Raw genomic sequence first — 12,888 nt, forward strand, 5'->3', positions numbered from 1 at the left:
TCCTTTTAGAGAAAATATTTTAACAATTAAAACATAATCTCATTTTAAACCAAACGGTGGTTCTCGTGCGTTGCATGGATCTTTCCCTAAATATATACACACACACATTAAATTATATTGCTTCTATATGGCTTTTCAAAGATGTATTAGATACACACACACACACAAATACAGAGATTTATCTCGCGCACACACTGTCACAGATAAGATTGAGCAGAGATATTGACATGGTTTATTTCATGGAAATTAAAGATAATCAAATCATTTCTCATTTTTAAAGTTGATTAGATTAATATACAATGCTTTTTTTTACTACGTATAGATTTTAATGTGTTTGTAACAAAAAAATACAGACTTTAACCTATAAACTTACATGCATTATAAACAATACTATCTATGCCCTTAATATAAGAGTTGAATAACTAATTTAGAGAGATATTAGAAAATTATTCAAATTAGTTAAGTTAGTTATTTATAACAAGTATGCGTTGATTTTTTTCAAACTAACATATTTAATCATATAGATTAAAATTATCCCTGTAGGAGCACTTTATAATCAATAGATATATTTTGGAGAAACAATTATGAATTTGAAAAATAAAATAAAGATCTTATATTTAGAACCAAACTCAATTCCTAACAATTTCCAACTAGTTTTTATATTAATAATAAAGGTAGTAATTAACAAATATCAAGGTCTTGCAAACCAATGATGCTGACACTAAAGATCTCCCTTCAAATTTTTCTAAACGTAAGATTGTGAGTTTGAATTCTTGCCAGGGACAATAAGTATGTGAGCTGTGACAATAAAAAAGCAAATAATAAACTGGGGGGGGAAAATAAGAAGCAGCAGATAACTAAACAATCAAATTTGACAAGACGTTGTGTGCGAATGTCTTTGTATCTTGTGTATATGAATGAATGATTCGAGATGAATCTTAAGAATATGAAAAGTTAGGTATGATATGTTTTTAGTCCTAGCTCTTGCTATATTATTCAGAGTAATCATAGAAATTAATACCAACCAATGAATGAACTGAAAACATTAGTTTATGATGAACCCAGCTCTACCATATGAATGCCCCCTCATCATCCTTATTTGTTTATTTATTAGGTATTGCCTCGCACGTCCACACTAAACTACGCTGCTCTTCCTCTCCCCTTTTGCCTATCTGTCATCATATATGGCGGCTCTTATCATTCCCCAACCCCCCTTCCCTCCCCTCTTTCTTCCTCCTCCTCCTTCCTCTCCTCTCTCACTCTTCCTTCTCCGGCCACCCCACCAACCCATTTTCCCTCTACCTTCCACCACCCTCTGATCAATTCCCACCCATACATACCCTAACAAACACTGTCCATCGATCAACACTTAGATTCACTCAAAAACCCTTAAACTCTTCCATCATGGCCCGTAGATTCGATCCACCGGAAGAATCTGAACCTCTGCCCGAGATGGCACCGGACTCTCCCTCCTCCGGTGATGACATCAATACTGCAGCTCCGTCTCCCAAGAAAAGGTCAGATATGTTTTAATGAATTTAATTGCCTGGTTTTTTTCCTTCTTCTTCTTCTTTCCGTTTTGTTAGTTAGGATTTAGGCAGGTGTGTGTATACATAAAACTAATTTACCGTTATGTGCTGTGTGCGCAGGAAGGGGATAAAGAAGAAGGTGGTGGTAGTACCGATCGGTGACGTGGAGGGATCCAAGAGCAAAGTCGAGACGTATCCACCGTCCGATTCTTGGGCTTGGAGAAAGTACGGCCAGAAGCCTATCAAGGGGTCTCCGTATCCCAGGTAAATCACTCACACTAATGCTCTTAAACGGCCTTAATCCTGTCATTAAGAAGCTAAATTATGGAATTAAGCAATGTCATAATTGGAAATCGGAAGTCCTGAGAATTAAGGTGGCTTCTGAAACCAGCTGAGGCCGCCGGCGGAGAAATTACCAAATCGAAGGCGGCTGTGCTAAAATGCGCTTGTAGTATTTTTCCATGTGTGATGATAACACACGCGAGATCTGGACCGCGTCGATCTCACGCATAGTGTAGTAGAGTAAATTATCCTAGCTTCTTTAATTCTTCTCAATTTAATTAAATTACATCTGGCATTTTTCGCTCTCTATTTCTCTTAATACATTAACACCTGCTCTATTGAGATTCTTTTACAGTCTTTTCATAATTAATTAATAATTACAATTTACATTTAATTAGGTGAAACTGTGAACATTACGATATTTTAGCTGAATTAAAAAGTTAGCAGCCTCCATAAAATAGAATTTTCTGTTTTTTTATCTTATCCTCATGAATTAACGTTATGAAGTTTGTAATAACTTTTTTACGTTTTCAGTTTGGATAAGTTATTTTAGTGAAGGAAGGAAATATAGTTGCACTTTAATTTGTCTTGATGTAAGACAAAAATGGGTAGGTTTTCAACTACCAAAAAAATGAGGGTTTAAATTTTAACGATGATTAGCTCCAATTTTATCATGAAACTAAAATTAAAAATAAAATTGAAGATTATATGTATGTACTTGAAAAATTAATTTATTAACATGAAAATGTTGAACCAACACTAATATAAACTGACCGTGATGCTAACAAGGTGGTGGGTGACCGCGATTGGGAACACGCGCTTCAGAGAGGTTTTTTTCCCCCCACAAAAAATAGGTTAAATTAAGACACATACAAATACCCAAGGGTTTTTGTCTTCTTTTGGATCGTGATCCTAATCCATGTACTTATTTTATAATATATTTTTCCGATTATTTTAATTTATTATTTAATTACAGGGGATATTACCGATGTAGCAGTTCGAAGGGTTGTCCCGCCCGGAAACAAGTAGAGAGAAGCCGTGTGGACCCCACCAAGATCATCGTCACCTACGCTCACGACCACAACCACTCCATCCCGGCCGGCAAGCTTCACTCCGCCACCGCCACCTCCCCTTCATCCTCCTCCTCGGCCGCTGTTGCTGACGCTAACGACGGCGTACCGACCGAATCGGACTCTAAAGTCGAACCGGAGGAGAATCTCACGGTGTTCGCGAGCCATCCCGATCTAGAACTCGACGGCGACTCGGCTGTTCTGCTCGGCGACCACCATGGCCATTCGGATGGTTCGATGACATGGCATCCACGACGAGAGTGCTGGAAAGCCCGATCTTCGGCGGAGAGTTGGAGGATATGGCGTTGATGACGATGAGGGAGGATGAAGACGAGTCGCTGTTCGCGGATCTCGGCGAGTTGCCGGAGTGTTCGGTTGTTTTCCGGAGAAGGAATATTCCGAGATCGAGCGCGATCCAGTGCGGTAGGATCACAGGATAACAGTAATAGGGCGGAATCTTTTTCTTCCGTCCTGCTTAGCTAATGGGAATACACTATTCGCCACCTGAAAGTCGTGCGCGATAGAAAATGGGGGGAAAAAAGATAGTAATAAAAATTCTTTAAATAAAATAATATTTTTACAATCCCAGGCTCTTCTCTCTATGTTTCTTGTTCTTGTACATTTGATTAATATTATTTTTTATTACATCTTTTCATGTGATATGTAAATTATTGTAATGAGTTTCACATAATCATGTGTTAGCATGTCTTAGTTTAGTTTTACATTTTATTAATACTGAGAAATTATTTTTAAAATGTAAGTTGTGAAATGAATTATGCTTGAGCTGGCCCAAAAAATAAAATAAAATAAATGAATGATATCTAATATCCTTTACATTTATTCTCTCGTTTTTTTTACTATGTTATTTGATTTATTTTAAAAATCATAATGAATTAAACTTCATTTCATACACATAGTTAACCATTAATTTACAAAATAAAATATTTATTAACACCATCCCTTAACCAAAAGACATATTGGAGTATAACTAAATTTAGTGTGAGATAATGACGTCAAATGTCAAAACCCAACATATATCAGTAAATTATAATAAAATCCGACGATTAAAAAACAATGTGTGTGACTGTGTGTATTCAATATGTAGAGGTCAAATATGTATAGAAGTTTTTAGTGGGCCGTTCATAAGAACGATTGACATAGAAGTGGTCTCTTCTATCGCATCACCACTTTATTTTTATAAAATGAAATACGAAAGTAATATTTAGACCAATTATTATACTACCTCCGGTCCTAATTATAAGACCCAATTGACTAATTTGAAGAGATTAAGAAAAGAAGTTAAGTGAGTTATTTGTAATAAAAGGTGTTGTCTTTCCTAAAATATCCTTATTAATCAATTATATTGGCTAGAACTATAATATTAGAAGGACTATCTTGAAAAAAAAATGCATAAATATGAGAGACAAGTGGATTGGAGTCTTATATTTAGAACCAAAATAAAAGTCAAACAGAATCTTATATTAAGGACCGGAGGTAGTAATAATTATCAACGTTTATTAACATTTAAAATGCCAATATATAACAAATGTATAATCTCAACAAATATGTGTCTTGAACAGTGGCATGATAACAAAACTGCCTTGCTGTATATTTTTTGTACAACACAAAATTATGTCCCCGCGATGTAAAAAAAAATTTGTGCCATACGGGAATTGTGTCATCATAATTAGGATCAACACCGTTGCCAACTGAAGACAATGATTTCAATCGCACAGAGGATGTCAGAAAACAGAGAATCAAACTGCTACTATGAGCGTAGTGATTGACGGAAAAATCACAATTCTGGCAAGGCAAGCAGTTGTTTTGATTCCTGATAAAATCCTGAGCAGACATTCGTTTCAAATAGGTCTTCTTAAAAAGACTGTTTTAAGAAACTTAAATCCTAGGATTTTCCACGTAATACATCGTCCAAACTGTCAATATCAAACACCAGTCTTATTCTGCCAAATATAATCACAATTCCCAAGTAAGCATTTACAAGATCACAGGCTATGAAAATCACCTGTCACAGGGGACACCACTAGTTTGAGCAGCATCCGAATCTCTTGAAAACTGAAGAATCATCTTTGACGTTTATCGTCTGTCCTTTCGACGGGATCGACGAAGGACCTCCGTGGTCCCCCGCCTCAACCGCCCTCTTGCTCACAATGTGGTATATCTGAGTGAGAACCTCAGTGAATGCATTATCAACATTGGTTGATTCCAGAGCAGAAGTCTCCATGAAGTAGAGCGACTCCCTCTCTGCAAAGGATTTTCCATCTTCTGTTGAGACTGTAACGAGATGTCTAAGGTCGGATTTGTTTCCTATAAGCATCACTACGATGCTGGGGTCAGTGTGGTCCCTCAACTCCTTCAACCACCTTGCAACATTCTCAAATGTTGCACTACGTGTTACATCATACACAAGCAAGGCACCAACAGCTCCTCGGTAGTATGCACTAGTGATGGCACGATACCTATTATAAGAACAGATCGTACCAAGTCAAATTTCATAATAAATTGATATCTGTTGAAATAAACTCCCGACACTTGTCATTAAATAATTTAGGGGGAAAAGGAAACAAAGGCTATATCAAACTGGCATGTCCCATGACCCCAGAAAATTAAATAAATATTTGATTTCACTCTTCCAGAGCAAACTGAGCACGCTAGGTGCGCTTCCACCAACGAAACTTATTATGAGATGTAATGTTGACTGTCAGAATAAAGAAACACTTAGAAGAGAAAGTTGCAGACCAACAAGTCCCTTGCTCATTTCCATGCTCAGAAAATTCAAGCTTCAGGCCTCTCGTTTTAGCTCCAAACACAGAATCCACTTCTTCCAAAACTACAGTCTACTCCACGCATCTGAAAAGTATTCCCTTGTGCGCAGGCCATATCCACCCCAAGCAGACAATCAAAAAAGACATGGAAGAAAACTCATGGCCACACTTTCTAGCCTAGTTTTGCAGCACTAATTCACTGTTCTACTAATCAGCCAATACACACACTCATTAGTATAAACTGGATTAACTGGTGCAAATATATAATCAGAGAAAAATTAGACTTTGTCCACAGAGCCAAACAAAGTTGCTTACAGCACTATACCAAAAGCACCGGTAAGCTTAGAATAACTTTCTAAGCTTCTCATTGAAAAAACAAAAAGCTTATGTAAGAAAAGCCCTTCCAAACATTACTCAACTGCATCATTAGAATGTATAAAACCAGCTATGCACAAAGTAAGACATTTTTTGGGTCCTCAACATTAATTAATTGATCTCTTATCATAGTTCGGCATCAAAATTAAGGACAACAAGCAAGTGAAAAGGGAGCCATCATAGAATGATGAATGATCCTTAAAAAGCCCTTGCACCCATCAGATCACATCCATAATACAGCTGGATCTCAGATCAAGAATCTCCTAGCAATCCATTAGCTCAAAAGTCAAGACTCATGAAAAGATCTATGAGAAATCTAAAAATCTTCAAATGATTCCCACTGCTGCAGGCAATACGGTTGAGGCACAGATATGTATAGACTGAAGACACAAGATGTCCAAAGGAAAAAGAACTTGAAAAGGGATGTCTTGTAGACGGTTTCTTTTACTTTCTTGTCATTGAAATGTTAGTCAGAAACAGGAGAAATAAAGAGAAGACTAGAAAAGTTAACAAGAAATTTTTATCATCTCTGATAAAATGCTCATGTACTGACGACATAAAGCAGATGTTTAATGGGGAACAAAACCAAGCTAAAATTTTGACTGAAAAGAGAAAAGACATATTTTGGAATTGATGGTGCCAAAGGAGTACAAGATTAAACCTATTGATTAGCTGGAGGCTAATAGCTCAAACTGAGAGTTTCACTAAATTAAGAGCGAAGAAACTACAAAACAAAGTTATCATTATACCATGCACCACTGTGCATAGAGGACTCAATGCTATAATTTCACGAGTAACCTTCAGAATCCAAGGGCATCAACACTCATTTCAGATGTAAGAATCGTTTTCCAAAGAAAAGCGAACTAAAAGTCTGTCAAACCCATCGGGTTCAAGATAAAGCAGTCATAAATTAAACCTAAAAAGAAGATGTCACCAAAAAAGAAATTACCTTATTATTAATAATCTAACGTTAAATCACAAGGGTAATTCAGCTATTCATACTGCGGCATTCATGTCATTTATATCACAAACCAATCCCATCCAACTTAAAATTCATAAAACTTGAAGAAATAAAAATGCTTTCCAGCACTAAAGCACCATGGGTGTTTTAATAAAAAATTTACAATCACAATCATAAAATAATCTCACTAAAGTCAAATATCAAATCTACCGAGCTAAAAACTGTGATAAGCCAGCAAACAAAGAAAAAACCTCCTTGATAAGTTCAAGTGAAGTCATAAAGATAGTCTTGTCATCAATAGAAGAGCGTTCGCGTCGTTAGAAACTTTAAGATATTCAGAAATGGGAGGGAGGAAGACTCGTAGAACCCCCCATATCCAACTTAATAGTCACAAACTTCAAAGAAATGAACACACTTTTCAGTATCAAAGAAATATGGAAATCAACATATACTCAGAAGCATGCTCATAATCGTTAATTTTGACTACAGTCAAATAACCATAAACTTGAAAACACACGAGTCAATCAAAAGCCCATCGAATCGGGAAAAAAAAAAAGGAGGGGAAAAACGACGGGGATGTGGGAGGAGAAGAACAGACCTTTCTTGGCCAGCAGTATCCCAAATCTGAGCCTTGATGACCTTGCCATCAATATTCAAGCTCTTTGTAGCAAACTCAACACCTATAGTGGACTTGGACTCCAAATTAAACTCGTTCCTGGTGAATCTGGAGAGCAAGTTGGATTTACCCACTCCAGAATCACCAATCAGAACAAGCTTGAAGAGGTAATCATACTCATCATCAGCCCTGTAGCCAGCCATAGGAGCGTATATTTTTGCCCTACTTCCCCTTCTTCGATTGGAAATTCAAAAAAGGAGATTGTCACAGAGGGAAGAAAGAGAAGAAGGGTTGGGGGAAGATTGTCAAATATGAATATGGGATTTCGACGTTAAAGAGAGAGATTTGATGGTTGAGTCATCGAATATTTCACGGAGCACTTAGAATTGGTTAAGCTTAAGAGAGTGTTTGAGTTTAAAAATCAGGGAAAAATAGAAGTTACAACTGTTGGGCGATGGGCTAGATTCTGGGAATCGTGTAGTGGAAACCAAGCGGCCAAATGCTTCTTCTACGTGCTTCACCCGCATTCCACCAAAAAATAAAAAACTCCAAGGCTTTGTAGCAGTCACCATCTCTAACCGTTAATATAAAAACTAATTTGTTACCAAAAAATATAAAAATTAATCAATTTTTAATTTAATTCTAAATATAAAATTTAATTCACTTTGTCTTTCATATTTATCTTTTTTTTAAGATAATCCTTGCACTAGTTACATATGTTAAATGTTTCGTCAGATAATAATTCTAAGCCTCTAATTATTACACATGATTAATAAGTTTAGAAAAATAACACCAATTTATTACAAATAACTAATTTAACAAACTTTTTTAATCTATTTAAATTACTTAACTAAATCTTATATTAAGGATCAGAGATAGTATAAGAATACACAAATTTAAAACTGATAATTATTTTTAAAAAAAATTGCTGAAAAATCCTTATTTCTGATTTCTTTTTAAAAAAGATTTGAATTAACGGGACAACTCATTTTTAATTATGTGCAATAAATATTTAATCATGTATAAATATTTTTTATTTTATATATAATTAAAATATAACCGAAGAAAAATTGCTAAATTGCATGTGTGTTTTTAAACAAATTTTACTTAGACATTGAATATAAAAATTAGATAACTAATTAAAAAAATTATACAAAAAGAGCCTAAAAATTATTTAATTATTAAATTAGGAATTCTTACAAAGATCTGTTTTTATAACGAGCCAAGTGTAGCCTGCACGAAATAATCCTGGATTGGATTTTAATAATTTTTAGGTTTTTTGTGGGATTTTTTTCCAATTAATTTGCAGATATTAAGAAAATTAATTAAGTTATTTATTTATAACAAATATGTTTTGATTTTTTTCTAAACTACCTATTTAATAACGTGTATTAAAACTACTCCTTAATTAGCATATGCAATCAATGAGAATATTTTAAACAAAAATTATTAATTTGAAAAATAAAACAAATTAAAATTTTATATTTAAGATCATTTTTTGTCTAGCTGCTATATTTAAGATTAAAAAATTATTTTAATAGAAAATTTTGCAACAAATTTCTTTCTTTCTTTGTTTTTTCCCCCGGACATCATTATCAAATTATCGCACTAGTGTCTGAGTAAGCTTTTGCTTTCCCTTTCATTTAAAGAAAATAATAACAAGAGACTCCGTGTCGTGCATAAAGTCTTAAAAAAATCATGCTGAGCATATGACGCCGGAAGAAAAATCATGCTCAGCTGAGTATGATCATTTATTTTTACAATTGTATATACTCATTAATTTCAAGTTAACTTATTGAAAATCAATTTTAAATTTTTTGTTGATAGTATCTCCAAATTTAATATTAATTTCCTTGTATTTTTAATTTGTAGAGTACTTTAAAAATTAAGCTATTGCGATTTTTTTTCTTTTAGGAGAAAAGAACAATTGTTACTTTGTTCGCACGCTGCCCCGGAATACACGCAAAGACCCCCCCGGCCAAAAAAAGCTGAAACGCACATACATAGTGAATATGACGTACGATTGTTAGATAGAAATCAAACCATAGTTTTAAAAATGCTTTTAGGATTTATGAAGTAAATATGTGAAGGGGTTTGTCTCGTTTTGCAGAAAAGTGTTTTTCAAAAATACTTTGAGAGTTGCCAAACACCTTGAGATAAATTAGGAAAAAAAATAGTTTTATGTTGTGAAATTTTTAAAATGTAAATTCGAAATGCTTGATTTTATTTTACTGGCATTAACTCTTTTTTTTTTTTTGAGAAAAAAACAACTAAATCCGCGAAGGTTAGTTAGGTTAATAATAAGTAAGTGCTCCTAATTTTATGATAATGATTAATGAGTACCCAAAATCTAATTTGTTGAACCTCTTTTAACTCAAGGACAAAAAAAAAAAATCTTTTAACTGAAAATAGCTAATTGAATAGAAATGCATCTTTTTGTTTACCCAAATTACAATTGCTTCTTTTCGTCTACAAATGCTATAATGTGATATGGATGGTCTTGTTTTGTTAATAAGCTTGTTGAGGGAAAAAAGGTAGAGATGGAAGTAGAATTGGTAATCATCGGTTGGGCTTACCAGCCACCAAAAATGGCCGGCTCGGGTGATAAAATGCTATCCCCCTGAAGGCAAAGTACTTTAGCTCGCACTGCTTTAAGCCTACTCCACCATGATTAACCCTTTTTTTTTTTAATTAATCCTCACATCACATCCACCATGAGTCATGGGCTGGTGGGCTACTTCAACCTGTTTTACCAGCTTTAGATGGAAGGAGAATCAAAGAAGAAAGGGAGGAATTAGAGAAAATTTGAGAGCAACATAAGAACTTGAGGAAGAGAATTATTTTGGGAGTGGGAAAGGAAATGGGAATTGTCATGCATATGGTCATAATTTAGCTGATATAACAGGATATATCATGCTCTGTTATTATCTTTTTATCAGCATTGTACAACAACCATTGATGAACATTTTGGTTATAGGTTGTCTCCAATGATATAAAGACACTTTTTTTAAAAATATAATTTCTTAACAATTTTCAAGTTTTTTTGGGGTCTATTCAGGCTAACTGCACTGTATTGCTTTGACTTGAGGAAGGGGGATTGCAGAATCCACCAGGTCCAAGAAGAGATAGGGTTATTTTGCAATGGCGTCAACAGAATAGCATAAAAAAAGAACAAGTAATTCTTAATATTTCATATCCAGTAATTTGATTCATGTAAATGGCACTAGATAATTTTGGGATGCTTTTGCCAACAATCCTATGATGTATGAAGTTATTAGATTTATTATACATATGCCAATTGAAGCAGTATCTGATTTTTCTGAAGTACTATTTCCTGTTTCAACTAGCACTTTATTTTGTTTAACAGTCCACAGATATTCAAAGGATACTGAGTTACTTCTACAAAATATGCATATTATCTTCAGAAAAAGGGCTGGAAACCCTCTCTAGCATGTGCTTTGACCTGCTGTTTTTTACCAGATATTAGAAAATTGCATTTTCTGCGACAAGCAAGCACCAGAAGACGTAGAAAACCTTTCCTTTGTATCAGATATTGGAAAATTGCATCTATTTTCGAAGAAATTGTCTTTTGATCTGCTATGTTTGTATCTTTGTAGCGACAAGAGTATCTAATTCCTCAACTTTACTTTGTTCAGAAACCAGACCTTGTTCTATTTGTTATGGATGGTAGTATACTAGTATTGGTGAAGCTGCATTTGATCAGGCTCAAGCATTTAAACACGGTGTTCAAGTTGGAGCTGTGATGTAACCAAAATGGATGGGCATACAGAAGGGGGGGTGAAATACTTGAAACTTTCTCCGTTGTCCAAGACTTCCCTTATGATCTGCTATGTTTGTATCTTCTAGCTAGAGTTGGATAGTTCAAACCCAAAGCTCGCAGCTCGAGGTTCTGGTCATTATGTTGGAGAAGGAAAGCAGATGCTGGAAAAGATACGGAGCAAATGAAAGGACTTGAAGTAGATAGACTAGTGGTTAAGAGCTAATGTTTGTCTCTGACTGACTGGAGCTAAATCAGTTGTAAAACCCATAATACCTTCAACCACGATGCAGAAATGTTTTTCTCAATGGAATAAGTTTTTTTCCCTCTTTGCAGCAAGGTCACAGTTTTTCCCTCCCGAATTGGGTAAAATAAGCTGAGATTTAGCAAGTTACGCTACACCACCTAATTTTTTACATGTATCATACAGACAGAAGCGAAGAAAAACATCTGCATATATTTTTCTCCTCAACTAATAGGAATATCTGCTTCGTGACTTGTGTCTTTGGGAGCTGAAAGGATAAGCTTCTTCGTGTCCTCCACTGATTCATATTTGATCTTCCTGCACTTTTGAGGCTGTTCAGTGGGAAGATAAATTGCGAATGGATAGTTTTTGAAGTCCCACATCGACACGAGGCTGGAAGGAAACACCGTGGTTGATCTATAAAAAAGGATGGAGCACTAGTTTCAAAGCATCTTTGCGCTTGGGGCAATGACGCAGCTAGTGAGGTTCTAACCGAGGCGCGTCTATTGCTGGTTGAAAACTATTTCCAAACCCCCTTGGGCCTGGGTTTGGCCCAGGCCTTTGAGAATTTCTGGAAGGGCTCCCTTCGGGGTAAAGCCCTGCAATCGTCAGTCTAAAGCTTTTATGTTAAAGAGATAAAGTTTCTGCCGCATAGTTCGATTTCCTTATCTGTTGGATGGTGACATGGAAATTTAAATAAATGAATTGTAAATTGTAAATTATAAATGGGACTTTCAATTAAGCAAGCAGGGGATTATAAATGCGACACAATGTCGAAAGTTTTCATGTCTACAAGGTTATTGGCAGTGTCTGTATGGAGGGTTTTTATTTCGTTAAATCACAACTTTACAAGGCGTTGCGCCATGTTAAGAGATGTCAAACTGAAGAGATTGAACTAAACTACAGTTTTATTTTCGGATGCCAACAGTCAAGCTACTCTTTCAACTTTTTCAATGCCTAATATAAGATATATATATATATTATAATTATAAGTTGTATATTTAGATTGGAGGAGTATAAAATTAGGGCCCCATATGGACAAGGCTGAGCAGGGCATAACACAGGCCGAATGATGCCCAGTCCTACCTGGTAAAAGCCCGAGTTATTTAAGACAAGACTAGATTGGATGGGCTTCCTTACCCATCCCAACGCTGAAGATTTTCACCAAACCTAATAAATAATATTTTGATTTTTAAATGTATTTTATAATTCATAATTTAGAATAGTTTAAGAGAAGAAATATAAATAAC

The 12,888-nt window shown here is 35.1% G+C and overlaps 2 protein-coding genes and 1 non-coding gene across 3 annotated transcripts; 2 read left to right on the forward strand and 1 right to left on the reverse strand.

Annotated features, from left to right (window-relative positions):
• The first annotated feature begins 1,248 nt into the window (after positions 1–1,248).
• LOC114735586 (probable WRKY transcription factor 69) lies at positions 1,249–3,588 on the forward strand. The gene is given in 4 exon segments (XM_028923279.1): positions 1,249–1,517; positions 1,650–1,793; positions 2,788–3,101; positions 3,104–3,588. Coding segments are annotated over 4 exon segments (789 nt in total). The 5' UTR covers positions 1,249–1,404; the 3' UTR covers positions 3,322–3,588.
• A 1,093-nt stretch (positions 3,589–4,681) lies between these two features.
• Positions 4,682–8,096, reverse strand: LOC114735596 (ras-related protein Rab11D). Its single transcript, XM_028923289.1, has 2 exons — positions 7,599–8,096; positions 4,682–5,358 (listed from the first exon to the last, which is right to left on the reverse strand). The coding sequence occupies exons 1-2, from the start codon at positions 7,817–7,819 to the stop codon at positions 4,923–4,925; spliced, it is 657 nt and encodes a 218-aa protein (XP_028779122.1). The 5' UTR covers positions 7,820–8,096; the 3' UTR covers positions 4,682–4,922.
• Positions 8,097–12,088: 3,992 nt separating this feature from the next.
• Positions 12,089–12,237, forward strand: LOC114735604 (U4 spliceosomal RNA). Its single transcript, XR_003739287.1, has one exon. It is a non-coding gene; the product is annotated as a U4 spliceosomal RNA (small nuclear RNA).
• Positions 12,238–12,888: the final 651 nt, after the last annotated feature.

Source organism: Neltuma alba, unplaced genomic scaffold, assembly GCF_004799145.2.
Source record: "Neltuma alba isolate B1F8T4 unplaced genomic scaffold, ASM479914v2 tig00002695_pilon, whole genome shotgun sequence".
NCBI classification, from domain to species: Eukaryota; Viridiplantae; Streptophyta; class Magnoliopsida; order Fabales; family Fabaceae; genus Neltuma; species Neltuma alba.